General features: G+C 41.2%; 1 protein-coding gene across 1 annotated transcript; it reads left to right on the forward strand.

The window, feature by feature from the left end:
* The first annotated feature begins 1490 nt into the window (after positions 1–1490).
* Positions 1491–25487, forward strand: LOC308142919 (mitochondrial intermediate peptidase-like). Its single transcript, XM_080513534.1, has 19 exons — positions 1491–1910; positions 2015–2188; positions 2703–2791; positions 2933–3019; positions 3568–3631; positions 3764–3946; positions 4389–4545; positions 4801–4849; positions 5249–5309; positions 5505–5557; positions 8286–8439; positions 8561–8638; positions 8857–9064; positions 9725–9834; positions 9939–10013; positions 10624–10740; positions 14012–14133; positions 15074–15147; positions 25108–25487. Exons 1-19 carry the CDS (start codon positions 1764–1766, stop codon positions 25206–25208), a joined length of 2103 nt encoding a protein of 700 aa, XP_080369660.1. The 5' UTR covers positions 1491–1763; the 3' UTR covers positions 25209–25487.
* Positions 25488–26340: the final 853 nt, after the last annotated feature.

The raw sequence follows: 26340 nt of genomic DNA on the forward strand, positions 1-26340 counted from the left end.
CTACACCTTTTAATAAAACAGATTTCACAGGAAAATTCTGAACGCAATGTGGTCGTGGAGTGCAATGATTGAGTTATTCTTCCTATTAATAAAGGCATCTTTTCAAGGTGTGTTCTGTGTGGGGTTTCATCTTATCCAGCATCACTAACAACTCCAGGCTAACTGTCAAAGCATTTATTGATTGGCATAAATTGGGTAACTACTGTTTGAAACTAGTAAAGGTGAGGCAAATTCATTTATAGAGCCAAATACTGGGCAATTCACAGCGCTTTACAAAATTAGAGAAATACAGAAATGCTTTACAAAGACATGAATAAAAGAAATGCATTCAAATAAATAATGAATTGTCCCAAAAGTAAGTCTCCAGATCTTTGTTTTCCACAGCCACTGACCATATGGCCCACTTTGGGACCGCTAATACACTCGCTGTAGTCAGTAGTAATGGTCAATTCAGGGGATTTAAGTACAGCATAAAAAGTAGAATAAATAAGGTGAGAGATTTATTCAGATAGATTTCATAAAGTACAATCTATTGTTTATTTGAAAGCCTCTGCAAATAATGTTTTAAGTCCTGAATTAAAAGAAGTGTGTCTCAGCAGTCGTCAGGTGTTCAATTCAATTCAACTTTATTTATATCGCACCAAATACAAAATGGTCATCTCATGGTGCTTTTAACAGAGAAAAGAGAAAACCCCAACGGATTAGGAAGTTGATCCCACAGGTGAGGAGGTAGGAACGAAAGGCTGCTCCATCCTGCTTGTTTCTGACTCTAAGAACACGGGTGTAATGTGCTCCAATCCAATGTGCTCCCTCTTTGTGTTGGTGTAATGTTTCAAACACATGAAACACAGCCATAAATACCTAATATGACCCTCAGAATATTATCATAGCACTTGCATAGTCCATGCACTCATTGTTCTTTCTGATCAAATCAAAGTGAATGCCATTTATCTGGAACAGATTATACTTCTGGTCGAGTTTGAGACATATCTTTCCTAGAAAATAGATAAGGAGTTTTTTCATTTACATTACGTAAGACTCGAATTATTTGTAATTGTTATTTACAAAAAACTTAGTTAAGGCTGAATACAGAAATAAATATGTGACATTTAAGCCAAATTAGTTTTTATGACGACGATTAACATATTTCACCAGCGATCATTTACGAGACTTAGATTTACAGGGAATGAATGATTAAAACTTATAATTGTTATAAATCCTGTTTTAAGCCAAAACATGTCAGTCGCGTGTGACGTCATCACACCACCCTTGACCTGCTTCTCGCACTTTCGACAGATTCAATTCGTATTTGTTTTTCCTATCACAGCCTTTTAACGATACTTAAAAAAACAAGTGGACCACAACTGTTATAACCACTCGATTTATTCAGGATTTTTTCTGCCGGGAAAGATAAGTTATATAGTTCTATATATGTTAACGAATATACCAACTGCGACGCTCATTAGATTTACTTCGATAGACAGCCAGATAGATAGTGTCCATGTGAGGAGTTTGTTTATTCATTAAACAGTACGCTTTATGAACACCAAAAGCTGATGTTGTGGCTCAACTTCTCCGACGAGAAAGGTATTTATTATAGGGACGCTTTTATAGCGGCTTAACGGATTTACATTTCCGTTTTGTGGCCAGCAGAGTGTATTTAAAGCTAAATGTTAGCATGTCCTCTACCAGCTCCTGTCAGCTGAATTAGCCTCAGTGGACATCAGTAAACAGGACAGAGGTAGGAGCAGGAGGGGAACACAATGTCTGCTTGTAAGAGACTACTTTACCTTGTGAAACACCGGAGCCTGTGGATACACGTCCGGAGAAATGTCACCACATGGTCACCGGTTGGAGCGGCTTTCAATGCTAAACCTCACAGGAACCTGGATCTGCTGGAGAAAAACGTGGTTTGTGTCTCTATTCTTTCTGTTCAGTCTCATAGCTGCTGCTTGTATTCTCTGTGAATTCCTCATTGTTATTGCTTGGTTTGTGTGTGACCTTTTGCTTGTAGGGCTTGTTTGGGGTGCCAGAGCTGACCTGTCCTGCAGGCTTCCAGCTCGCCACAAAGGCAGTTCTGAACAACACCGAGAAGCTGCTGCAGAGAGCTTGTTCCTGTCCTCCAGGACCTGAGACAGTGGAGACTTTTGACCAGCTCTCAGATGGCTTATGTAAGGTGGCTGATCTGGTGAGTTCAACACTCCAACGTTGCTTAAAAAGACTATGATTTCAATCACTTTCACCTTCCCGTTTTGATTGCCAATTAGCCATTAAATATCTAATAAGCCAAAACACATCAAAGATTGTGTGATTGCTGCAGGAGCATGGACTGTGTCAGTTATGCTGATGTTTAAGTATGTAGGTAATGTGGATAGAAGATAAACCTTGTCCTTCCCAAATGGAAACAAAAATTATTCGAGGAGTCGTATGAACTCGCATTTAAAAATATATTTAAACAAACCTCCAGGTTAAGGAGATGGCAATGTGCTTATGATGGAGGAAACAAAAGACGCAGCTGATGCCACAAACAAAAGTATTCTGCGTCAGCTGAACAAGACCAAAATATTGTTTATTTGGCTTTTTATCCAGAACAGATTGTTCTTGGCTAATTAGGCTGTAGCAGTAAAACGACTTTGGTCTGATTTTGTATGCAAGATATTTTCCTCATCATTATTAATTTGATGTTTACTTGTTATACGCAGGCAGACTTCGTGAAAGTAGCTCATCCTGATCCTGCGTTCCGTGAAGCTGCAGAGAAAACCTGTCTGGAAATTGGTACAGTTGTGGAAAAGTAAGAAACCTCGTACTTTAGTCTCACCTTTTATAGACGACTTCCACAGGTGCAACACAGCAAGAAATCTCAGTTCGGAACTGTGTTGTCATTGAATGCATGATGCCCTTGATGAGTGCTTATTTCATCTGTACATTTCAGGCTAAACACTAATGTCGAGTTGTGTAAGAGTCTGAAGAATTTGCTGGACGACCCAGACATCGTAGCTCAGCTCGACCCAGATACAAGGTAACCACTGTAATACTGTTTTGTGTCTATGTCCTCACTACTAAATATTCCACAATCAACTGTTAGTAGAACTATCACAAAGTGGAAGCGATTGGGAACAAAAGCAACTCGGCCACGAAAAATCACAGAGCAGGGTGAACGGATGCTGAGGCACGGAGGTCACCCACTTTTTTTATAGAGTCGATAGTTTCAGACCTCCAAACTTCATGTGATCTTCAGATTAGCTCAAGAACAGGGAGTAGTGAGCTTCAAGGAGGTTTTCTGTGGCCGAGCAGCTGCATCCAAGCTTCGCGTTACCAAGTGCAGTGGAAAGCATTTGTGGTGTAAAGTTCACTGCCACTGGACTCCAGAAAGGTGAAGGTGGGATTAGACCGACATTCTATTAAATGCTCTGGTTTTAAAATGCGATGTCGCCAAAGTTCATATGCCTGTAAGGGAGGTGAGCAAATCTTTTTGGCAATATAGTGTATATATGCTATATATGGTATCTATATTTATGAGGAAGCCTGTTCAGTAGTGGTTAATTTACAAAATGTGTGACTTTGCAGGCGGGTGGCAGAATTGTTCATGTTTGACTTTGAAATCAGTGGAATTCATCTGGATGACAAACTGGTGAGTTGATCACTATAACGTCTGAACAGCTTTAAAATGCAATCCTATATAGACGGCACATGAGCACAATGTTTATGATGAACTCTTCCTGTTCGGTGCAACGCACTGCCCTTGTTTCTTTTTGCCTTGCAGAGGAAAGAGGCCGTCAGCCTCCACGTGAAACTTTTGGATCTGAACAACGAGTTTGTGGTCGGCTCTCATGTGCCGAACAGAATCGCAAAGTCTGCAATTCCTGAGCATCTCCACCTGCACTTTTTAAAGGAAGGGAGCTTCGTTCAAGTCGGAGGCTTTCATGCAGATTCCCCTGATGACTTGGTATGTACACTATTGAGTCTGGATTTACAAAAGGTACCAGTAATGCCCAGCAGGTGGCGCCTTTGTTACATTTAATAACCGAGTATACAAGGTCTGGTTGGTTAGTTATAGTTATTAGTTATTGGTTTTGTCCTATTTAAAGCGTTTTGGTTTTTTCTCCAAGATGTTGAAAATGCTTTAAATAAATAGAAATAAAACCCATAATCATCATTATAGAGTGTGACTCATCTGTGTTGGACTATTGAAAATATCATATTTATAAATGCAGTTAACATTCATGTCATTATGTCATAATGGTTTGTACACATTTTGAAATTAAAACAATCTCAATCCATTTTATTTTCAAAGCCTTTTTTGGTCAGCTTCTTTTACATCTTTTGCTCATAAGCTGATTGTAAAATGTGAACTCATGTATGTACTGAGTCTTCTCTTCCACTTGCAGGTGCGAGAGATCGCCTACAGGATTTACCTCTATCCAAACGCAGAGCTCATGAACTGTCTCGAAGAGCTGCTGACGTGCAGATACAAGCTGGCCAAACTGGTGGGCTACGAGTCCTTCGGACACCGAGCCCTGAAGGGAACCATGGCCAAAACACCAGGTTTACACTTTTTGTTTTGTTTTTTTAGACTGGCATATTTTTTTCATCATTGCTGATCATCACTGAGTAGTTGTTCAGTATCCCTCCTTTCCTTTGAATCTGATTTATAGTAATAAGTCATGTTGTTTTTGTTATTAATTTACTCTTCCAGCTAAAAGATCTCACTCATTGGTTGTGAATCAGTGATATTAATTAATTATATTCTGTTCTTCTTTAATTATGTATTGCTTCCCTCTTCTTCTCGCCTTTTTGCAGAAACCGTGATGAGTTTTCTTCAGCTGTTAACAGACAAGCTGTCACACAGGTATTTTCTTCATGTAAAGGCTATATTGAGTGACTTTAGTGAAAAAGCCTCTACTAAATGAAGGTTTCTGTGACTTGCTCAGACATTTAATATGAGAGAACGTTTGTGACTTTCTTTTTGACTTTTTTTTATAGCCACTTAGTTATTATTCACACAAGTTCCAAATGCCTATACGGTGCTTTTTCTAATGGAAATGTATTCCATGTGTGGAAATATGTAAACCCTCAAAAACATGCTGGTCAGGACCAAGAAACTGTACAAATGGTAGCATGTCCAGGGTGCTTCACTGCCTTCAGCCAAATGCATGCTGGGATAGGCTCTGGCCCCTGTTGACCCTGAGTTGGTGCCTCCAGTCAACCAGACTTGTTTTGTTCTTCATTTTTTTTTTTTTCTCTTCAGAACAGCAAAAGACTTTAAGATGATGAAGGACATGAAGAAGAAACTCAACCCTCGTAATTCAGTGAGTGAGGCCCCCCCCCCCCCCCCCCCACACACACACACACACACATACATCAAGACACACTTTAGTATTTCACTTTTATCTCCATCATTGTGTAATTACTGTTTTTGGTTTACATTTACAGCATAATGTAAATAATATTCATTTAATTCAGTGTGCTATTATCGCCCACGAACGCTCTCTGCCTCCATACAGGAGCTGATGCCGTGGGATCATCCTTTCCTCAGTGGTGTTTTGCGTGCCGAAAGGTGAGCATGTGACTCTCAGAATATATACTAATCTGTCCGGTGTCATTTGATAAAGTCACACTGATTTGTTTCTTTGTGGTGGTGAAAGATAATGCAGGTTTTTATTGCATCTCAGCTCTTTCTCAGGTTTCATCTCTTACAAAAAATGTTAAGGGAGAAGCATGGGACTTTCCGGGATGATCCCCCCCCCCCCCAATCACAATACCGAATCAAGACAATGTGGTGTACTTAAATCAGAGTCTATCATGGGTTTGTGGTTTCTTTTGAAGTATTTGAATCTCCTCACATGACTGTTATCAAAGACGTTTGAAAATTCTTTGCCAAACTTAGAGTATTTGTAGAGTGTGTAATACTTCCTAACCTTGTCATGAACATAACTCCTGGACTATTTATGATATGGAGACAGTTCAAAAACTCCCAGAAAGCAGCGAAATAGAGCTTTGTACCTATTTAGATATCATTATTACTCCCTGCTTCACTCATTGGCGTGTCAAACATTTGTAACATTTTTGGCTGCATTAAGACAAACACACACCGAATTGTATTGCAGTCACTGAGTCGTTGTATTTCATCTTAAAATGTCACATGATGTATTTCATTCTTGGAATCCATCACTGATATTTTTGCACAACAAATATTAAATGTTAAAACTTAGGTTTTCCCACAATATTATTAAGAAAGTAGCATAAGCTTTTTAATATTATTTATAATATTAATAATTTCAAACAAATTTTTTGGTTCACAAAAACTTTCATCAATAGTGGTTTTCATCACATTTGACCATTGTGGTTTTCCACCATCAGAGTGACGAGCAGGACCTCAACAGGCTCCTCAACATCATAATGCATTCGAATTAAAACCAGAATGACATTAAAGCATCACTTTAACTAAAAAAAATTAAAAAAGAGTCAAACTGAATCAATATAACAATGCATGATTTTTTTGTCACTAATAAACTTATCTGCAAGTTTGAAATGGGAGTTTTTGTCTCAGACTCGACATTTTTTGTCTTTCCTGTTGGCATGAGAAAGACAAAATGCAGGTCTGAATTGAATATTGTCCAAAAAAATTTTATTTGAAAGTGTGATTTAAATATTGTTTCCATAATGGTTCATACTTTATTAAAAAAGTTTTTGTTAATGTTACAAAATAGCTACATATTTACACCATAAATGGAACAAGTTGGAGAAAAGTATCCATCCATCTTCTATACTGACGAATCGAACTTGGCATCGCAGGGTGAAGGAGTTGATGCCAGCTGGCTCTGGTCAAGGCAGGGTACATCAGTCTGTCACAGGGCAAACACAGAGAGACAGGTAACCACACTAACTCATAGTCACACCCACGAGCAATTTGGAGTCACCAGTTTTTGGACTTGAAATCAAAGTCACCAGACAAAACCCAGCGCACATGGAGGACATGCCAACGCCACATGGAAAGACTTCAATCTCAGGAATAAAACACAGTATTTAATATGACCAATATGTGACCACCAGATTGTGTGTGTGTAAGTTTGCACGTTCAGTACGAGCTGGTCAAAGTTTTCCGATTGTATCGAAAATATCTGATTGTGATCTTCATAACTCAAGTTGACTCCCACTCAAAACCTCTTTTCTTGTGTTCGTGGTTTGGACTCGGCGAGTTAAACAAATCGGACAATTGCATTAAAATTGTGTGTCCTTTGAGTTTTGATTTGAAAAGTTTGAATAGCAGTGACATATTGCCAATAACAGCTGCATCACCCCGTTTCGACATCATTTATCTTAATGGAGCAGATCTCCAAAAAGGTTGGGACAATGTGGAAAAAGTAATTGCTTGAAAGTGTTCAAACCCAACATTTGTGGCTGTGTGTGGTAGACAGAATAAACTGAGAGCCGGTAGCTGTGTTGAGCAGTAAACTGTTATTCTTCATTGAGAGTACACAGATGTGTTGTTTGAGGTAAATGGGCGTTTTCGCTTGGTGGCCTTTATCTCAAATGCCTCAGCAGCATGAATGGATCTCTTTGAGGCACGAGTGGCCTGAGGGAAGAAACGAGCCCGCCAAGCCCGAACAATCTGACAATTTAATCCCCTCAAGTGATGGAAGGGGAAAAAAAAACAACAACAAAAAACGTTAAACAGCCTCTTTTCTTTACCTGGTTTTTAAAATGGACTTTGTCCCTTACTGCTAAGCAATATTATCTGTGGATATGAAAGATATCAGCACAATATCCCAATTTATAGCCAATAAATATGCAATGGAGAGAAATGGCAACATTGAAGTACAGTATTTATTGTTTAGGTCATTAAATTGCTTATTATTATAAGTTAATGTGTGTTATTTGATTACTACAATACCACAGAGGAAGTATGTTTTTTTTCTTCGCTTGTGTTCTCCGTGTATTTCAATGTGTATTATGTTTGAGCTTTATGTGCATAATCTTACTGAAATGGTATTGAAAAATATGCTGTTTAACATTACTGAGTTTCAACAGCCATTTTTATGAGCACATTTTCCAAAAATGTATGCATATCTCATCTGCTATATGTTGTCGCAACAGTCGATGCAGAGAAAATATTTAGTTCTGATATTTCAGTTTAAAGATTATGCTGAATCTGTCTGAGTGTTCAATGTTGGTCGAATTCACTGTGATCTGATGTCCATTTTCACGTTTTGGGCATGTTCTATGAGATGCAGCAGATGAAATGGTTCACTTTGTGATCTCGGCATCCTGGTTTGTGGTGGCAGGTTCAACATAGAGCCCAGCCTGTACAGCCCGTACTTGTCTCTCGGTGCCTGCATGGAGGGTTTGAACAACCTCTTCTCTCAACTCTACGGCGTCTCCCTCATGTCTGAACATCCCAGCGCAGGAGAGGTGTGGAACGAGGATGTCCGCAAACTGGTAATTCAACATCCAGAGTGTGGGGGGGGGGTTATTTATTAGTGCCAAAGAGGCCTCATTGCTTTAGTCTGTTGCCTTTGTGGACTATTCAAGTACTGTGTTTTATATGTGATCACTTCAGACTGTGGTGCATGAGACGGAGGGCTTACTTGGCTACATCTACTGTGACTTTTTCCACCGTCCTGACAAACCTCATCAGGTATGAACACACACACACAGCTCATATTCCATTTTTTGCATGCACTGTACATCGGTGTTACCTGAGTCTATTGTGCTCGCAAGATTTGTATTGCCTCACGTACTTTGCCTGAAAGCAGAGTAATGCAGCGTAAAAATAAACGGCCAATTATGTGTGTCTATGCTGTTTCATGAACGGTTTTTACTCGTCACTATTCTGGTCTCTCCTCCTACTGACAGGACTGTCACTTCACCATCCGCGGTGGCCGCCGGTGCCAGGAGTCGGGTCAGTACCAGCTGCCGGTGGTGGTGTTGATGCTGAGCCTTCCTCACCCCACCAAGAGCGCGCCGACGCTGCTCACCCCCGGCATGATGGAGAACCTCTTCCATGAGATGGGACACGCCATGCACTCCATGCTGGGACGCACTCGCTACCAGCACGTCACAGGTGTGACCACGAGATCACACCTGAGTGAACACACCCGAATCATGTGCACCGTTCAGCGTGAACTACTGAAACGAGATCTGCTTTAGAAAAGTAGGACAGCGCCCGAGATCGGGGTTTAGTTCACAGAGGATTTCACAAAGTAATAGCAGTCCACAGATGTAGGAGGAGATTTGTGTTTGACATTTTATGGGCGTAATCTCAAAAAGTATGCAGCTCCAAATGGTACACGTTGGAATTATGGGGTTGAACGAAAATAAAGGTTAAATGGTGTTAAATATAAGCCCTAAGGACAGGTTTGAATGATACTTGACTTCCAGAGGTGTCATATAACATCGTTGGACTAAAGCTGATGGATACATTTTACATGTAATTCAAAACCCAGAAGTATTTATTCTTGCCAAATAACAGTATCCACCATTGGCTTTTTATTAAGGTGCACTGTGTTTGCAACTCTTTTAAATCTTACTTGGATTTTAGTATTAAAGCTGTTTGTACTTAATCACTCCAGTGAACAATTTAATTCTACCTTTAGCATGTTTGTGGGAAACTTTTTGTCCCTTGTAAATGGACTGATGATAGTTATTGTGCAGTGATGGTTTTGTCTGTAGTTTTTCATTTACCCCCCCCCCCCCCCCTAATGTAATTTGTTGTCTCCTTTAGGAACCAGATGTGCAACTGATTTCGCAGAAGTACCATCCATCCTGATGGAGTACTTTGCCACTGACTATCGAGTCATCAGTCAGTTTGCGCGCCATTACCAAACGGGACAGGTACTCCTAACATGTTTTATGTTAGTTGTGATGTTACACGCTATACTTGAGTAGAGACATCGTTTCTAAGCAGAGAGGTTTGTGGCTGTTCATTCTGTCTTCAGCCTCTCCCTGAGACCATGGTGGCTCGCCTGTGCGAGTCGAAAAAGGTGTGCGGAGCTGCAGACACCCAGCTGCAGGTAAAATGACTTACGGGTACATTTGCAATGCATTCATCACTTTTCAAAGTGTACACAGCTGCTCAAGATTCCTCAAACTGCAGTCAGCAAGTTTAACATGCTTGTAGAGAAAGAGAAAAAAAACAAACCCAATTCATCACATTTGCACTGTAACAGAGGGAGATTTGTCCTGTATTTAACTCATCCCAAAGGAGCGTTCGAGGTTTCAAGGTTACGCAGTGGTGGGAATAAGTGGGGATCATTGGTTGCTATTACATTTGATCAACGCTAGTTGTGTATTTAAAACTTGCATAAAAAAATACAGTGAGTAAAATGACCCAGACATCTTTGATCTCCATAGTAAAAAAATTTATTAGGTCTTGAGGTACTGCACTTTTCTTTAAACATTGGCTAATCAATCTTTAGGAATTTTTTGGAACAGGGTTTGTAATGGGTGCCTGTTGCACTGAACGTTCGCTAGGCTATCCGTGCAACTCTTCTGCTATTTAGGCTCATAGAGTATCATAAACAGCAACATTTACAGTGCTTGCCATCTATATCAGTAGTGACCGGCATTCACATGTTGCATACATGTTTGAATTTGTGGGGACTTTTTGTTCTTGCTGTCTAGATTTTCTACGCAGTCTTGGACCAGATCTACCACGGTAAACCTCAGAACTGCTCCACCACAGAAACCCTGAAGAACATGCAGCAGAAGTTCTACGGTTTGCCTTATACGCCCAATACGGTACGACTCGCTCTTTCTTTCTCACAATGTCAGTAAAATATTGTTTTCAGCAGCTTTTATCCTCCATACTTCTATCGTCAGATGAATTACATCCTTCGAAGTCGATAATTTGTGTGACTCCCTGCAGACTCTCCTCCGTCTGCCTTGTTGATCACAGCACAGTACTAGCACAAGTTCAGCTTACCTTCTTTCTTTCTCCTTTTGTTTTCTTTCAAGTCTTTTTGTTTTGGGTTGTATATATTTTAGGCAGGCACTGCAGTATCTGAGGGATTAAAGCCTCTTTTTGAAGCCTTGTTAAAATAACAAAGCAGAGGGATAGTTTAAATGGGCTATCCCACGGGGAAATATTTGAAACTCTTCCTCTCAGTCCTTTAATGAAAAAAGCACTTGGTTTTTCCCACTTTTGCAGCTGTGGCTGAGGGGATGAGGCCAGGAGGCAGAAGAGATTCAAAAACAGAGTCATAATTTAACCAGAAATGGCCTTCATACAGCATACTCAGAGCTATAATTATGCAGGGTGCCATCAGGAATAGCGATTACAGAACCGCTGCATATTCTCCCAAACGTTTCTCCTCACAGGAGTCCTCCCACTCTTCCCGCTTGCACCCCGCTTTGTAGTTTCTCCTCATGAGGCTGTGGTTTATGTTATAGAGTTTCCCACCGCCGTTTTTGCTCTGCTCTTCAAACCACACTGAAAGCTCCCGGAGACACTTTGCGCGCACGGAACAACCGCAGCGAGATGCTTTCCTCATTTGAACTGAAGATGATTGCGGCACTCGAGCGTGGAGCTTTGGCTCATCTTTGGATTAGAGCAAGTGAAAACAGATTTGTTTAGATACTTCAGTGACAGGCTCAAACTCATTTTCTCTCTCTCTTATTTTTTTTATTTTTTATTTTTTTTTGAATTAGCCCTCTGTTTCTGTCTCCCTCTGAACGGCCTCACGGATACACAGCTCAGGAAAAGTTTCCACAGCAAAAAAAGGGCACTTGAGTGGTTAATAGGTCAGGGAGAGTCACAGATTATAAACATTAGGGTGATGCTGACATGTATATAGTTTATAGAATGGAGCTATCGGTTCCTGCTGTGTACAGTTAGTGGATCAGCTGTGGATAACACAGACCACATGCTCACCCTTGAGCTGAAGATAATATTTGGAAATAAATGGCAGAAAGAAAATGCTCTGCTTGCTGTGTTGACATTTCTCCAGTCAGCTTGTCTTGGCTCTCTTGTTTGTGTCTTTATGGCCCTTTCTTTAAAATGTGCGTGTGCACAATACCTCCACCAAGTCCTGTCCAAAATGTAGGTATCACTTAATTTCACAAAGAACAAAGAAGCATTTATCTCCCCGACAAGGACAGCAGAGTTACTTTGTATCCTTTGTATTTGGGAATCAAAAGGAAATGTCACACTCGACACACTTGCACTCTGTTAGGGCGGTTGACATTAATCATTTGATGTGAAGTGAAAGAATTGAAAACAAAGAGCAGCTTGGAAGTTATTAAAATTTTCATGGCACCTTGTGATTAGCATTTAAAGCATTTAATCAAAGACTGACGCATAAAACCAAAGAATTCTTCAATAACTGCAGATTTGTTTCCAAAATATCATAAAACCACACAAGAAATACAGTAAAAGCACAAAGCTCTCAAATTAAAAAGCGTAAACAAAAGATTAAAACCAACCAAAGCACCTTTTTTGTAATTCTAATACATCAGTTTTTTTCTGCATACGTAATTGCATTTATTGAGATATCTTATGACAAGTTGTAATATCTTGGCTATTATTAGGATCCCTGTTAATTTTACTGTGTATGTTACAAAGGTAGACATGTGGAAGTCCTAATAACCAAGTCTGGCTTGTTGGCATAAAAGTGTTTATGAGTTACGGTTTTAACAGGTATGAATGTTAAATCCGGTCAGCAGCAACAACTTTGTAGGACTGTGAGGGTTAAACACGGACACAAATCTGCTTGAACTGAATTGCTGAATTACCGCTGGAAAAACAAACTCGTGCACATAGTTTTGTGAGCCACAATGGATCTCAGGACGACCGTTTGCCTTTATTAAAGTCTCAAAAGACCCAACAGAGACTTTTCAATTTATACATTTTACATTGAGCCACACTGAGCTGCAGAGCTCTCGTTGACCTCAGTAAACATGGGCAGCCCCCAATTTAAACCCACAGATGGTTTAAAAAAAAAAAAAAAACCTTTATTATTCCTCTGCTCAATAGAATTGTCTTGGTAAATATTGCAGTTCACACAACACATTGCCTTATTGCACTGCTTTGATTGACTTCACTTACATCATGAAAAAATAAACTTTAGATTGACAAACTCTTTCTGGCTTCATGAAAAATCCTGCTGAGCCGCATGTGTTGTGCACATCCTTCACTTGAGAAGATCAATATGTAGTGGAGTAAATCATCGATGGATTTTACGTGAGCATTTTCCTAAATATTTGGATGCGTCTTCACTCTGTTATGGTTTCTTAAACACGGCAGCGGCAGATTCTTCTGACAGGTTAAATGTTTGAGTCTTTGCCAGCTGAATTCCCCACGGTCCCAATCACAGGAATCATAAAAGAGCTCTTCTTTATAGATATGGGGGGGGGGGGGGGGGCCCTCAGGCATCGGCAATGGAGAACAGAGGCGAATGGGGCTTTTAACTGTTTAGGAAATTCCATGTTTTGTCCTTTTATAGAATGACCTGGCAGGTAGTAATTTGAAGTTTTGTTATCAAGGGTTGTTAGAGGGAAGCTGTATTTATTTACTTATTTCAAAGGAGACGGGAAAGACAGCTTTTTGTCTTCAAAGAGCATTTGGTATGTTAAGCAGCCACCTTTATTTTTTTTATCATATAATATCCACCCTCTGTGCTGCTTTGTAAAGAATAAAAATATTCATTCTCTTTTTATTCAGTTTTCAGTTTGCTTAGATACTGCTGTGCCTCATTGCAAATAAACAGCAGATTAAGCGCCACTGTGCATGGAGAATTTAGCTGCGGTCATGACTTGGCTTCTCTCAACATGTTTTACGAGCAAAATCGTTTAAGACTTCAAAGGCTGCGATGTGACTCACACTCCACAAAGTCATTATATTGCATTTTTCACACAAGAAATTCAAAGTTATTCTCTTATTTATTATTTTCTATTTGGTTAAGAGAGTCATGCTGCTATTCTTTCACACAGAGTTTATGTCAATGTTTAGGTTAAGCTTCCTGGTATCTCACTCATTTAAAAGTGTTTCAATGTGTTTTTATATCCTCTTTAGGCTTGGCAGCTAAGATTCAGCCATCTGATTGGCTACGGAGCCAAGTACTACTCCTACCTGATGTCTCGGGCCGTGGCCTCCATGGTGTGGAAGCAGTGCTTCGTTCAGGATCCACTGAACAGGTGAGAACAAAGCTGAGGGGTTAAAACTCAACAACAGTGATTTCTTTAATCCAACTGTTATAAACAAAGCATTTTTCTTTTTTTTTTGTCTTCCCCTCTCAAATGACATTTGTACAGTTGTGGCACTTGCTTCTGAAATATGTCAGATGGGTTAACAAAATTAACCTGTGTGTATTTTTGGGGGCATATAGCGTTTGATTTAGATGCTTTTTTCGTTTTTTGGGGCTTGGGAAAAAAATGGCTCATGTATTCTTTTAACTGAGGTTGTTTAATTTGATGTGGAACATCATATATTTAAATGATCCTCCATCATTTTGTGCTGTTTGTTGAGTTCACCATCTGCTATGCAGGCAGGAGTCTCTTACTTTAAAAAAAAAAAATTTAAGCGTTAGCTCAGTCTTACACACTGGCGTAGCATAAAGAGGATTTATGTGCACTGTACAGAGACGGGACGCTTCTCAGCACGTCGTCTTCCCTGCACACTGTTCAAGTTCCTCCTCACGTTCGTGTGACATTCGTGTGAAACTCCTCACCTCAGCAGGTGTCTTCTGTGATTCACACTCACACACACACACACACATCCACATTAAGCAGAGCCTTTCTTATTACAAGGCTTTGTTTAGAAAGAGAAACTTCTGTCCGCGGAGCCCTGCAGCGGCGCCGCTCTGCTTCTCATTTCTGTGCTTTTCTTCTCCTCTGCTTTCCGCCTCCCCCCTTTCCCTCCGTTTCAGTTCCACCTGCAGTCGTCAGATGTCTGCCTTCTGTCACCTGTCTGTTGTCAACAGATTATAAGTCTTGGCCCTGGGCTGCGGCTAGTGGCCGTGGCGGTGGTGGAGGGTTTGGCAGTGTGTGAGAATACAGGTGTCTGAAACCTTATCTCTGTCTCTCTCTCTCTCTCTCTCTCTCTCTCTCTTCTGTGTCCATCTTTTCTTTGATGAAGGAATATGGGTGAGCGTTACCGTCGGGAAATGCTGGCTCATGGCGGAGCAAAGGAGCCCATGCTGATGGTGGAGGGTGAGTCCAACAACTTGGCACACATTTCCAAAGAATAGTTTCCTGTTCATTCAAAAAAAGTTTGTCAAGCACCTTCACTTGGACCCTTCGATCTCCCTTCTACAACGACTTTACACGGCAGCCGCCAAACAAACAGTCTTTCTGCCTCACCAGAGTTTGTCAGTTCTTCTTGCGTCTTCATGATTAGAAGTCACAGTTTTCATGATCCTGAGTAAAACAGGGTGTGTCTAGTTAATGCGACGGAGAGCCACTGGATGTGTTGTGTTAAACAACCCACAGGGTCAACTGCTCCTGGGTTGTTTCGTCTCCTCTTATATGAGGCAGAAATGCATCCATCGATGGAAGTAGCCAGTTCAGCCATGGTTTTCTCAGGTGTTCACAGCTGCCTCTGTTATGGTTTGGTCCTCTCGTCCACAAAGGCACATATTTACCAGTTTAACACCCTCCCAGAGGTTTATTATCTTTGAAAACAAGAGCTTTGTCAATCCTTCGACAATGTCAGTCCTGTCATTGGTTTATGATGTTAAATCAGGTGTCCAACGACCAAGCAAGACTTTTTTTTTTATTATATTTTGAAACTTTTACCAAATAAGACAATCTCAAGTAATTTATTTGACCCTCGGCTGATCTCTCAGGTCGACTGAGACTGCCTTCAAGACAGTGGGCAGGGCCTAACAGCTACATTGCCCTGTGATTTACAACCTTATATTTTGCTGGCATGACCAGGTCTCAAAATGTATTCAGTAAGTTTCGGTAATAATATTTACAGGTATTTATGGTTTTAATAATATTGTAAACCTTTACTGACGTTTAAAATAAAATCTAGTCAAACACGACTCAACCCGGACCTTGCAGTCGGTAAACTGCGAAACGAGCTGTATATTCATATTGTGAGCCATTTGTGTATGTGCTTGTCACGCTGCAGCTTTTGCAATATGTGCAAAAATGTGCATCGTTGACAAAAAGCTTTGTTTTGTTTGGTCAGAATGGCAACTTCATTTGTGAATCTGTTAAATCTCATAGCTTTTTTTCAGTTGAACTTGCTGGTTTGGCTGTTTGGGGATTTTTATTTATTTTTTTATTTTTAACTTTTGTCCAACGGAAATTAATCAGGTAATTCAATGTTGGCTTAAGCTACAGTTTATATGAAATTGATCCTTTCACTCCCTCATTATTTGTTCCTCCTTTCTGAGCAGTCAGTGTGGCCCGTCTGGACACAACAATAGAGGAGCGGGCGAAGACACACACACACGCACACGCACACACGCACACTGGGTGGTAATATCATATGACATTTGGGAGTGTTCTTTAAATCTCTCCCTCAGGGTCGCCCCCTCCTTCCTCCACTGGATTGTCCCTCTGACAGCTCCGAGCAGGGCTGCACCCACCCTCTGAAATTACAACCAGCCACAGATAAGATCCTCCTTATAAGATCTACTGTCCAATTAACTGTTGTTGAACTGACAGTATTTGCTTTTATGGTTCTTTTTGAAGCAAGTGCTCCTCTAATTATAGGCCAGAGCCAGAACTGTTGCGTCGGTCACATTGATCCCTCCGGCTGTCATTTCCTGCCATAAGTCATTGTTGGAGTCGAGCTATAAATTATCCATGCTGGTAATTATGCTCAGCCAAAAACATTTAGTTTTCTTTCTTTTTTTTTTTTTTAACAAAAAAAATCAAAACGGAGATCAAATAAAGTTGTTAGTATGGGAGCTCTAGTTGCACATTTCTATTTGTGTCCAGTTCCATTTTGAGTAATCGTAATAAACTTTATTCCACGAATGGAGAAATGCTTAAACTCTTCACATTTGTATCGAAGGCCCATTCAGCCACCTCTCCAGGCCGGCCACACACTGTATATCTTCATATTCTCAACTCGCATCATGAGAGCTGGAGTCGGAGACATAAAACGGCGCATGTGCTGAAGCATTTAGCTCCTTGGTGTTCTTCACTGAGGGGTGGAGAATTTCAAAGCAACCACCTGAATTCCTGCTGGGGACTGGGAAAGGATTTGAAGTGACTAAGAATGGCCCATTTATATTCAGAGCAGTATTTAGAGAAGACGAGAGGATAGACGGAATCCAGACCCGAGCCATCATACATAATGCTTTCAAACAAAGACTCCAGTGAATGGAGGTGTGCAACAATTCCCTGCCATGCTCGTAGCGACGGTAGTAGCAGGGGCACGGGGGCACACGGGGAACCGGAGCAGCCCTGGCCAAGCCCGTCGTCGGCTGGTCTTTATCTGCGTGCCCCCCCCCCCCTGCCCACTGCTGGATGTTTCCCAGGAAAACACGGTGTTGAAATGTAAACCCAGGCATGAAATCCAGCGCAGCAGCATCGGGACGGAGCCAGTGAGTCAAAAGAAAGAGGAAAGGAGAAGGTGAAAGGCGATCGACCGACTGAACTGAACCTCATGTCCCGCCACAGAGAGGGCTTTCATGGCTCAGACTGTTCCCATAGCTGCAGCCGCGCAGCACAGAAAATGGATCTACCTGAGCTCAGTGGCTCAGTCCCAGGACCCCGCTTGGCCCGCATGCACCGTCACGAGAAACCAGCACAGTTCTCGCTACAATTCTGCCGCACATTGGGATATGTGTCGTTCCCAGTGGACTCTCGGAGATGCTTTGATACACTTCACAATGTATGAAGCTGAAAAATGCTATTTACAGCCAAGTTCAATACAGATGTGCGTTGCTGCTTGACTCCTAGTGCTCTTAAGGTTTATCAAAAGGTGACGGCATATATTCGGAAGGGTACATAAATTGTGATCTAGTCCAGTCAAATAATTAATAAATGATCGTAAAACTACCTGTCCATCAGATATTGAGACGACATAAATGAAAACTTCGACCCTTGAATCATAAACTGAAGAAAAAAAAAACCTCTCCAGGTACTTGTTATAAGACGTGATTTAAATGTCATCAAAAATCAACAAGTCTGGCCTAGAGATTTTTTTGGTTTCATAAGTTGAAGAAAAAATAGATGTATTTGTGAATATCCTAATTTAATGGTCATCCAGCGGCACTTGAACCCTTTTACTCCAAACCATTTCATCACTGATAAGATTTGGCATACGTGCGCCTTTCAGTCATAACTGAGCAGAGAACGAGGGCGTCATGTCTGTACACCAGTCATTGTGTTGGCCCGGAGGACTTTCTCACTTTGACCCTCCAATCACAGACCAGATTAAGCAGACACATTTGTAACATGAGCTTCTCACTATTTTCAAAAACATGCGCTAATATTGAAGGACTGCCAGATATTGGGGGGGAAAAAAACCCAAACACTCGCTGCACATTTTTCAAAATTCTACAGCCATAGAATCAAGACATATTAAGTGAATCTAAAGTGGGTTAAGTCCTGCATGTTGCATTGTCCATGTGCCAAAGTGTCCTTGAGCAAGTCGGCAAACCTCTGAGTTGCTTCCAATGGTAAGCGGGCACTTGGCATGGCAGCTGTCATTGTACGAATGTACAGGTGTGTGAACGTGACTGATCATGTCCAGTAGGTTGCTTTGTACTGCAAAAACTGATAGAAATGTGCGACATTAGTAAAAAATGGATAATAATTGCAGTCAGATGTATATTTGACTTAATGGCCAATGGTTTCCTAAGGGTGGAAGAGTAGAATGTAAAAACCATCAGTTTCCTGTCTTACTCTTTATATTAAAAAAAAAACCCAACAACTTCTAAATTCCAATTTTATTGTGTGCATAAACTTCAAATTGAAAGAATCACATCTATGTAGATTTTACTTATTTAAAAAAAATGCTGCTTCCCTGGGTTGTGAAGAGTTTACCATCAAAAGCACTGCAGGTTAGCCTCTTTCTTTTCTTTTGTGACGGTGCTTACTGAACAAAGAGTTTTGCAGTGCAGTGTTTGTCATCGCCCTTGTACTTCTTGCTTTCTGGGCCTGTCTTAAGTGAGGTTTATAGAAAAAGCTTCCTGAACTTCAAAGGCATAATTACAGAGGCACTGAGCCCCTGCTTTGCCTCCGGGTCTGACAGAAGTAACTGCTTTTCACACTCGGACATGTTTCGCATACTTAAGAGGCGCAGCTACTGAAGCAGCCAGAAATGTGCACTCAAAACGTGCATGTGTGTACTCCCCTCTAACGTAAGTAACTTATGCAAATGTTGTGTCATCATGGTATACACAGCCAGGGCTCAAGTTACTGCGCGCTGCAGTTTGGTCACATTTTAAATGGAACAAATGTGTTGCATTGCTGCCCCTTCCAAGTTGGAGGTTGCTGTAATTGGTCTGAAAAAGCAACTAATTAAATGGTGGGGGAACAGAGCAGAGCCAAGCGCACAGAACCAGGATCACTGGATGATATAAAGCGACCAGCTTGAGTTGATTGGACAGAAACGCGTATAACAATGTTGAATAGCGTTTCAATGCTGAAAACGTAACGATAATAAAAAATTCCGCCGGTGGCAGCTGTACTCCCTCCTCCATAATGTTTAATTCTTGTCCCCAGAGCGGTCATTACCGAGTCTCGGAGCCGTTTGGCAGCCACAGAGGTCTTCATTTCACTGATACCCATCAACCCACCACCCTTATTGTAAATAAACAAGTTCCTTCTCTGCAGGCTCTCTGGGTTGTGATGGAAGCAAAGAGAATTAGTTGTCATTGCTTTAGACAAACAATGAGACACTGCTTTGTAGCCTGCAATACAAAACAAACTGCTACGAAACAGAATTAAATATTTAAGTGTATGATTATGATAGGACTGTTTTGTGCATTTATATCTAGGGGGGGGGGGGGGGGGTTGTTATGTTAAAGTTAAAATAAGATTGAATCCAAGTTTAATTGGAATAAAAATGTAGATTGAACTGAAAGTGTTAAACCCTGTTTAACAACCCAATTAGTGAAGAAAAGGGTTCTGATTTTCATGGTAAGTGATTTTCCATTTAAATTGAGTTTCTGTTCCTCAGTAAGAACCACTCGGCTCTGTTTAGAGACTTTAAGTGTTACAAACAATAAGAGCGTGAGAGGCTGTGAAAGTTACACTAAAGACAAGCCTTCATCGTCGGAACGTTCCCACACCAGCTTAGACTAATTTGTCCGGGACGTTGCGCGAGAGGTGCACTTCCTTTCCTCTGCAAGTAATCCTGAAGTACCCTTGAGCAAACCCCTCCACTGTGCGAGTTTCTCCAGTTTGTCCTGTGTCTGTTAACACCTGCTGTTTTCACCCAAAACTCTGTTAGCCAAGTTGGCAAAGCGGCGCAGAACGACTGTCATGGGTAGAAGGCCTGCGCCTCAGTGGCTGTGTCAGTGCCATTATGAATGGAAATGGAAACTCTTAAATACGAGATGACTCACACGGCAAAGCCCCTGTCCTTAGGCCGTCCCAACAATGGACACAAAGCACAGCCTATGTTTAGTTTGGCTCTGGTTTATCCTCAGCGTTCAGCCAGGAGGGAGCGTATACAGTCCTGTCTGCTGTAATGCTATGGAGCATGTAGGGCGCATCGTTCACTATCCGCACCGCCCAAGGGCTTCTGTTGCAAACCGCAGGTGAAGGGGCAACCTGTGTGAATCTGCAGAGTAAATGTCATCTGGCCTGGCTGTGCCAATGTACAGTGAAACTCCTCTGTTCATTTAAGCTGAAATAATGTCTTGATTTGTTGAGATATAAAACTGATGTGAAAGAAATTCTCTGACTTTAGTTCCTTTAAATTGGATTCTGGCACATTTATTGCCAAAAACAAGTAAAGTGAAAACCGTACAGACTTTGTAGTGCAAAATTTGATGTGTCCTGTTTTGTTTTGAATTTGTATATTAAAGTAAACCACAGATTTGGCTGATGAGACCTGAAATAATCAACTAATAATGTTGTGCTATTGAAAGCTTTCACTTGAGAATTACTAGAAATGCCAGAATGAAAAGTTCTTCTTAATACAATATGATGGTTTATATTTACTGGCTACTCTCCCATACATTCAGTTTTTCCCAGGGTGAAATCAGACTCTTTTTCTTTTTTTTTTGCTGCACACATTCAAAATATTTTTGCACATGTTTTTTTACAAATATTAAAAGTGTGTGTGGAGCGGCTGAGTAGCATGTACTTTGGGAGTGTGTTGCTCCTAATTCCCAGACTCATTTGGTTTCTGGCCGTAAAGTTCAGAATAAGTCTGGTTATTGCATGAACTACTACTCAAACAAGCAACTTCACTCTGTTTTACTTGGGAAAAGTGTGTTGAAGTGGTGTTGTTTAACAACTGGGCCCAGAGACGTTTGTGAATCCTGCAGGTTTTCAACATGCGACTTCTCTGGGCCCAAGGTAGTGATTCTGACTTTTACCTAAATGCTCTGCCATGAACTGCTTTAACGTGTCACCAGTGGATACTTTCTCTTGAACTTGCATCAATTGGATTCTCACTGCAAATATCGAAAGAGAAAATGTGTTTGAGAATCACAAAATATTGCAGTTATTGGATTCCTACTTGATATCTCATGATCTATAGCCTTCTTGTCTGTGTTTTGCAGTTAATTCTGAATCGACGCACTTTTTCTTCCTCAGGGTTGTCAGATTTAGCATTTTGCCCCTACACAGTGTGCTGATTTCACCCGGTTGGCCTTTTAGTTTTCTACTCCAGCCCCTCCTCTTTGTGCGCATCTATAAAAGCAGCTTCAGAGATCAGATCCTCCTCCGCAGTGTTGTTATGACTCTGAGGTTATCTGTGCATTCCTCTCAAACTCTCCCAGGGATCCGGGGCTGAGAAAAGGCTCACTCCTCGCTGCTTATTGTTCCGAGTCTTGTCATCTGTGGTAAACACTGTGTGAGCAGCAAGTGCTGACACCGTAGCCTGCTGGTGGTGAGAAGCTGGGAAGGGGGCCATTGTTTACCTGATCTTTCATGAGCATGTCTCCTTTTTTTGTCAACTTATTCTCTGTCTCTCCCTCCCCCTCCCCCTCCCCCTCCTCCTCCTCCTCCTCCTCTTCTTCTTGCAGTCTCTCATCGCTCTTGTCATGTTGACTCTGCTCGTTTATCGCCACACCAGCATGTGGCCTACCTCGGCTTCCCCCATTGAATACACAATCAGGAAATTACATCTGTTAGTGAAAGTGGTGTTGACGATTCCTCAGACTGTGTTACACCAGCAGCCCACAGCAATGTTCAAACACGCACGGCCCAAATCAACAAGTGTCACATCAGCGCTGATGTTGGAAATGGCTCTTTTAAAGTAACACATTACCACAACTCCAATGCTTTTGGTTTTAATGTGCTCCTGGGGATCTACACAAATCATTTTTGCACCATAAACTTGGCTGCCTTTTCTTTTCTTTCTTTTTTTTTTTTTTTTATACCTGCTAATAAGTGATTACTGCTTTTAAAGTATTACCGCAAATACAATTACAGAAGCTTTCGGTCGGTACTTTTTGTTCATGGATTAAAACAAATGACAACAGAGCTGTCTCACTCTGTCCTGCTCCCGAATGACGCTGTTCAATTTGATTATTGGCTTACCTTCATAAGAGCTGTCTGCAAGTGAAAAAAAAAAAAAAACAAGTCCCGAAATCCCCTTAAATAACCTTACTATAGGGGATTGTTTTCAAAATATTATTTTACACTCAATGTGAAGTAGACTTGGCAGGACATTTTGGTGTTCGCAGCGCCGCCTCTGAGTCATTTCGGGGCTCATTAGACTTGCACATGCATGAATATTTGGACTGAGTGGCGCATCGTTCACCTCACATAGCACTATGTTCAAAGGAATGACATCTAGATCTTGATGACAAGAATCATGCATGTTGCTATTGCTAATCCAACATGAACTGTAATCTGATAAATGGGCTCTAATAACACCTGTATGGACGTCTAATGTTACCGTCCATCACTGCAATTTGTTCTGTACTTTAAAGAGGCCATCAGACGACATGGACGTCAGCAGTGGCTGCAGCAGAAAAGAGAATCGCAGGCTCTTTAATTTAGGGCCATCAGTCATGGCTGGAATACATGGCTTTCATGTGGCGTCCCCGTTCCCAGGGATCCTGCAGCCTTGTGGTTGCAGCATGTCAGAAGACCCTTGTGTGTTGGTATCATCTTGTAGCCGTGGGGCGAGGTGCTCCCGGTGGGTAAATGGAGAGGATAATCCCCTCTCCGGCGCTCTCATGCAAGGCTGAGCCAAAACCTGCGGTAAGCCTCTACCTGCTGAGATGCTAACCGGGCGGCAGCAGCGCCGCAGCTTCACCTGTGTGTGTGTCTGTGTCTGTGTGTGTGCAACTGTCCACAACTTGATGTATGTGTGTTTGTATTTTCATGCATGCTGTGTGAAACTCTCCTCTCCATGCCTGTGCAGACGCGCGCGCACACATGCTCACTGGAGGTGACCCATGCAGGAAAGAGGGGGAGGGAGCGAGCGCCTATTTACATTGGCAGTTACACAAGGGGAAATGAACTGACTTCAAAGCGGGCGTGCAGCTGAACTGTAAAGCGAGCGAGGGAGTCCTCCACGCATGAGCTGGCAGACAGGCTCTCAAAACACACAGACATTCCCAGGCCTCGCTCGGTCATATTTGCTCCACAACACTAGCCCCATTCGAGTGTAATGAGAGTCTTTGTGTATGTGTGTGTGAGCGAGTTCCGTTTCACCTCCATGAAACCCGCTGAAATGTACACTACATTTATTCCTGTTTGATGTAGGAACGTGTGACGTGGACTGTCTCACATCTTTGTCGGACTGTAAAGCATTGGCTATTGATGCCAAGAAAACAAGTTTTAATTGTTCAGTATAAATCATATCTGTCACTTTATCTGTAACTTGGACATGTTTTCGGTACTCATCACATTGTTTACTCACAAATGACTTCAGAACTCTAAATAGTAATGTGGTATGACTAAAATCAACTCCAAAATGTCCCATATTCTTTCATTATTAGGAATTTAAAAGTGCATAAATTTCAGACAGGATTTTGTTTATCCACCCAAAATAATGTTGTTTTTTTCTTATTCTGACCTATATTTTACCAGAAAGTCCCATTTTGTTAAAATATCATACGAGTGTGGGAATAAGTGGATGAACGTGAAGGATCACGTCAATCTTTTGACCACAGCAGGATTTTAACCCTCAACCCAAATGTCGCACTGCTCACCTGCTAAACTACCTTTTTTATGATAAGGTTGTTTAGAGAAAGATGAGAGTACCACAACCTTTCTTCAATTTTTGTAGTTTTTAAGGCGTTTATGGCTCAACTACTTGTAGGATCACGACTGAAGGCCAGTGGTAGTTTAGTTTGGAGTGAATATTCTTGCCAACAAACAACCACTTTCCTCTGAAAAAGGTGCTCTGAGTTAACAGAAATGATGTGATGCCCGTAATAAAAAAAAATTTTGTTTCCTAAAACAGTTGAAAGTATTAATCTCAAACTATATTTGTGATTAAAAACTGGTTTAAAACACTGAAGGACTGCTGGTGTGCCCTTGTCCTTCAGCCACACTCGGCTTATATGAGCTCCAGCCCGATTAAATAGAAAAGTATATAGAATGAATTAATATATAAATGGTTTTTTTTTTTTCTTCGCTTTTTTAAATGTCAGAACACTTAAACGAGCGAAATACCTCCTGGTGAGGAGAAATAGCTTGAGACTAAAAGGAAGCAGCAGCTGCCAATATTGTATATTTAATATTCCATTTTTGTGTTTTGTGACGTTGCGTTGTGGAACACCGGATCAAGAGTCGTGTGAGAGGTCATTTAAAAGAAGAATTTTGAAGATAAAAGTCCTGATTTAAACAGATTTTGCCCCAGAGTGCAGACTTGAGCTCACGCTGAAAATATTTAATCACCAGTGAAACCAAGCTTTTCCTGTCAGGCTGACATGAGTGGGAACAGTGGAAAATAGAAAACCAGTTCATCCCAGAATCTCTCCTTTTTTATTCTTCCTCCTTCAGTCTGCAAAGTCTGTTAACACCAGCTGCCCGGTGTGGGTGTTTGTTCTTCTTTTTTTGTGACAGGCATGCTACAGAGGCGACCCTCTATCGAGGACTTTGTGGATGCCCTGGTGTCTGAGCTCAACCCCAACTTTGAGACCTTCCTCATGGACTCCGAAAGCTGAAAGTCGGCAGCATGAAATTACGGACTTTGCAAGGACACGAGGGAGGAGGCAGAACTAAATGCTGAGGTGACACGCGAGAGCCTCCTCTCCTACCTGGCAACTTCACTCCCGTCTGTAAGCGAATGATCAACTTTTTATACCGACAGTCTCTTTTCTTTTAAATCCACATTAATTTAATATATATTTGTATCCCATCCTGTCAATGAAAGTGAATGAAGTTAAGAATGAAAGTCTTTCTATCAACCTTGAAATATTGTAATAAACTCCAGATGGTGTGATCTCCGATGTCCAGGCCCTTCTTTTAATGCTTTCCTAATGTGCTCCTGTTGTTTGACTTTCCACGGCCGTACATTCACTTTCCCCTCCCTTATGCCCCGATGCTTGAAACGTCTGACTTACAAATGTTGCCTTTCAGTTTCTTTTCAGTCCTCGTCACTTCATTGAGCTGTTGCATTGCTAATATCCCCTCATTAAACATCCAACCTCTGCTCACATAACTGCACCACATTGTTTTCCCCCCGATTAAATCAGCACGAGGAAGAATACTTAATCTGTCCTTCCTGTCATGTGCTCATTGTTTAGGCTTTAAATTAATGCTGCTCCATCTGTTTTGACTGTCGGGAGTTTCAGGGGGGAGCCGGGAGGTCCGAGAGCGAAATCCACAGCTCGCCGTTAATTCTTTTTCTTTTCTTTAGTTTTTTTCACTGCACAGTCCAAAGTTGAGCTCAGTTCTAAACACAGCGTGACCTGTTGCAGCAGTCAGTTGGCTGATCCTCCAACATGACTTTACTCTTTAAATCTTCTGTGATTTAGTGCCTGCTAAAGCAAAGGGAAACTATCTGCAGAGACTCCAAATTCAAATGAAGCCCTGAACTAAAAGTTAGTAATTTCTATTGTATTTTTACACGTTACCGTCAGCTCAGCACAGCTCGTGAAAGCAGTTCATTTGGTGTGATTTTGTAGGGAAAAGCATTTAAAATTTGTATTATGACTATAGTTTAAATTGTACTGAATCTTCAGAAAAGTACTATTAATGATACCTGTGCAGAAGTAGAGACTACGCAAAGTATCAGTTACTTTTTATAGCAGGGAATCAATTTTGTACACCTGTTTTGAAAATCTATGAGCAAAT

Source organism: Blennius ocellaris (genome assembly GCF_963422515.1).
Source record: "Blennius ocellaris genome assembly, chromosome: 2".
Lineage (NCBI taxonomy): Eukaryota > Metazoa > Chordata > Actinopteri > Blenniiformes > Blenniidae > Blennius > Blennius ocellaris.

Bases quoted from the DNA above. Each gene is read 5' to 3' on its own strand.
- LOC308142919 (XM_080513534.1), top strand. From the start codon at position 1,764: ATGTCTGCTTGTAAGAGACTACTTTACCTTGTGAAACACCGGAGCCTG. The intron at 1,911-2,014 runs GTTTGTGTCTCT...TTTTGCTTGTAG, and splicing joins ATCTGCTGGAGAAAAACGTG to GGCTTGTTTGGGGTGCCAGA. The intron at 9,835-9,938 runs GTACTCCTAACA...TTCTGTCTTCAG, and splicing joins GCCATTACCAAACGGGACAG to CCTCTCCCTGAGACCATGGT.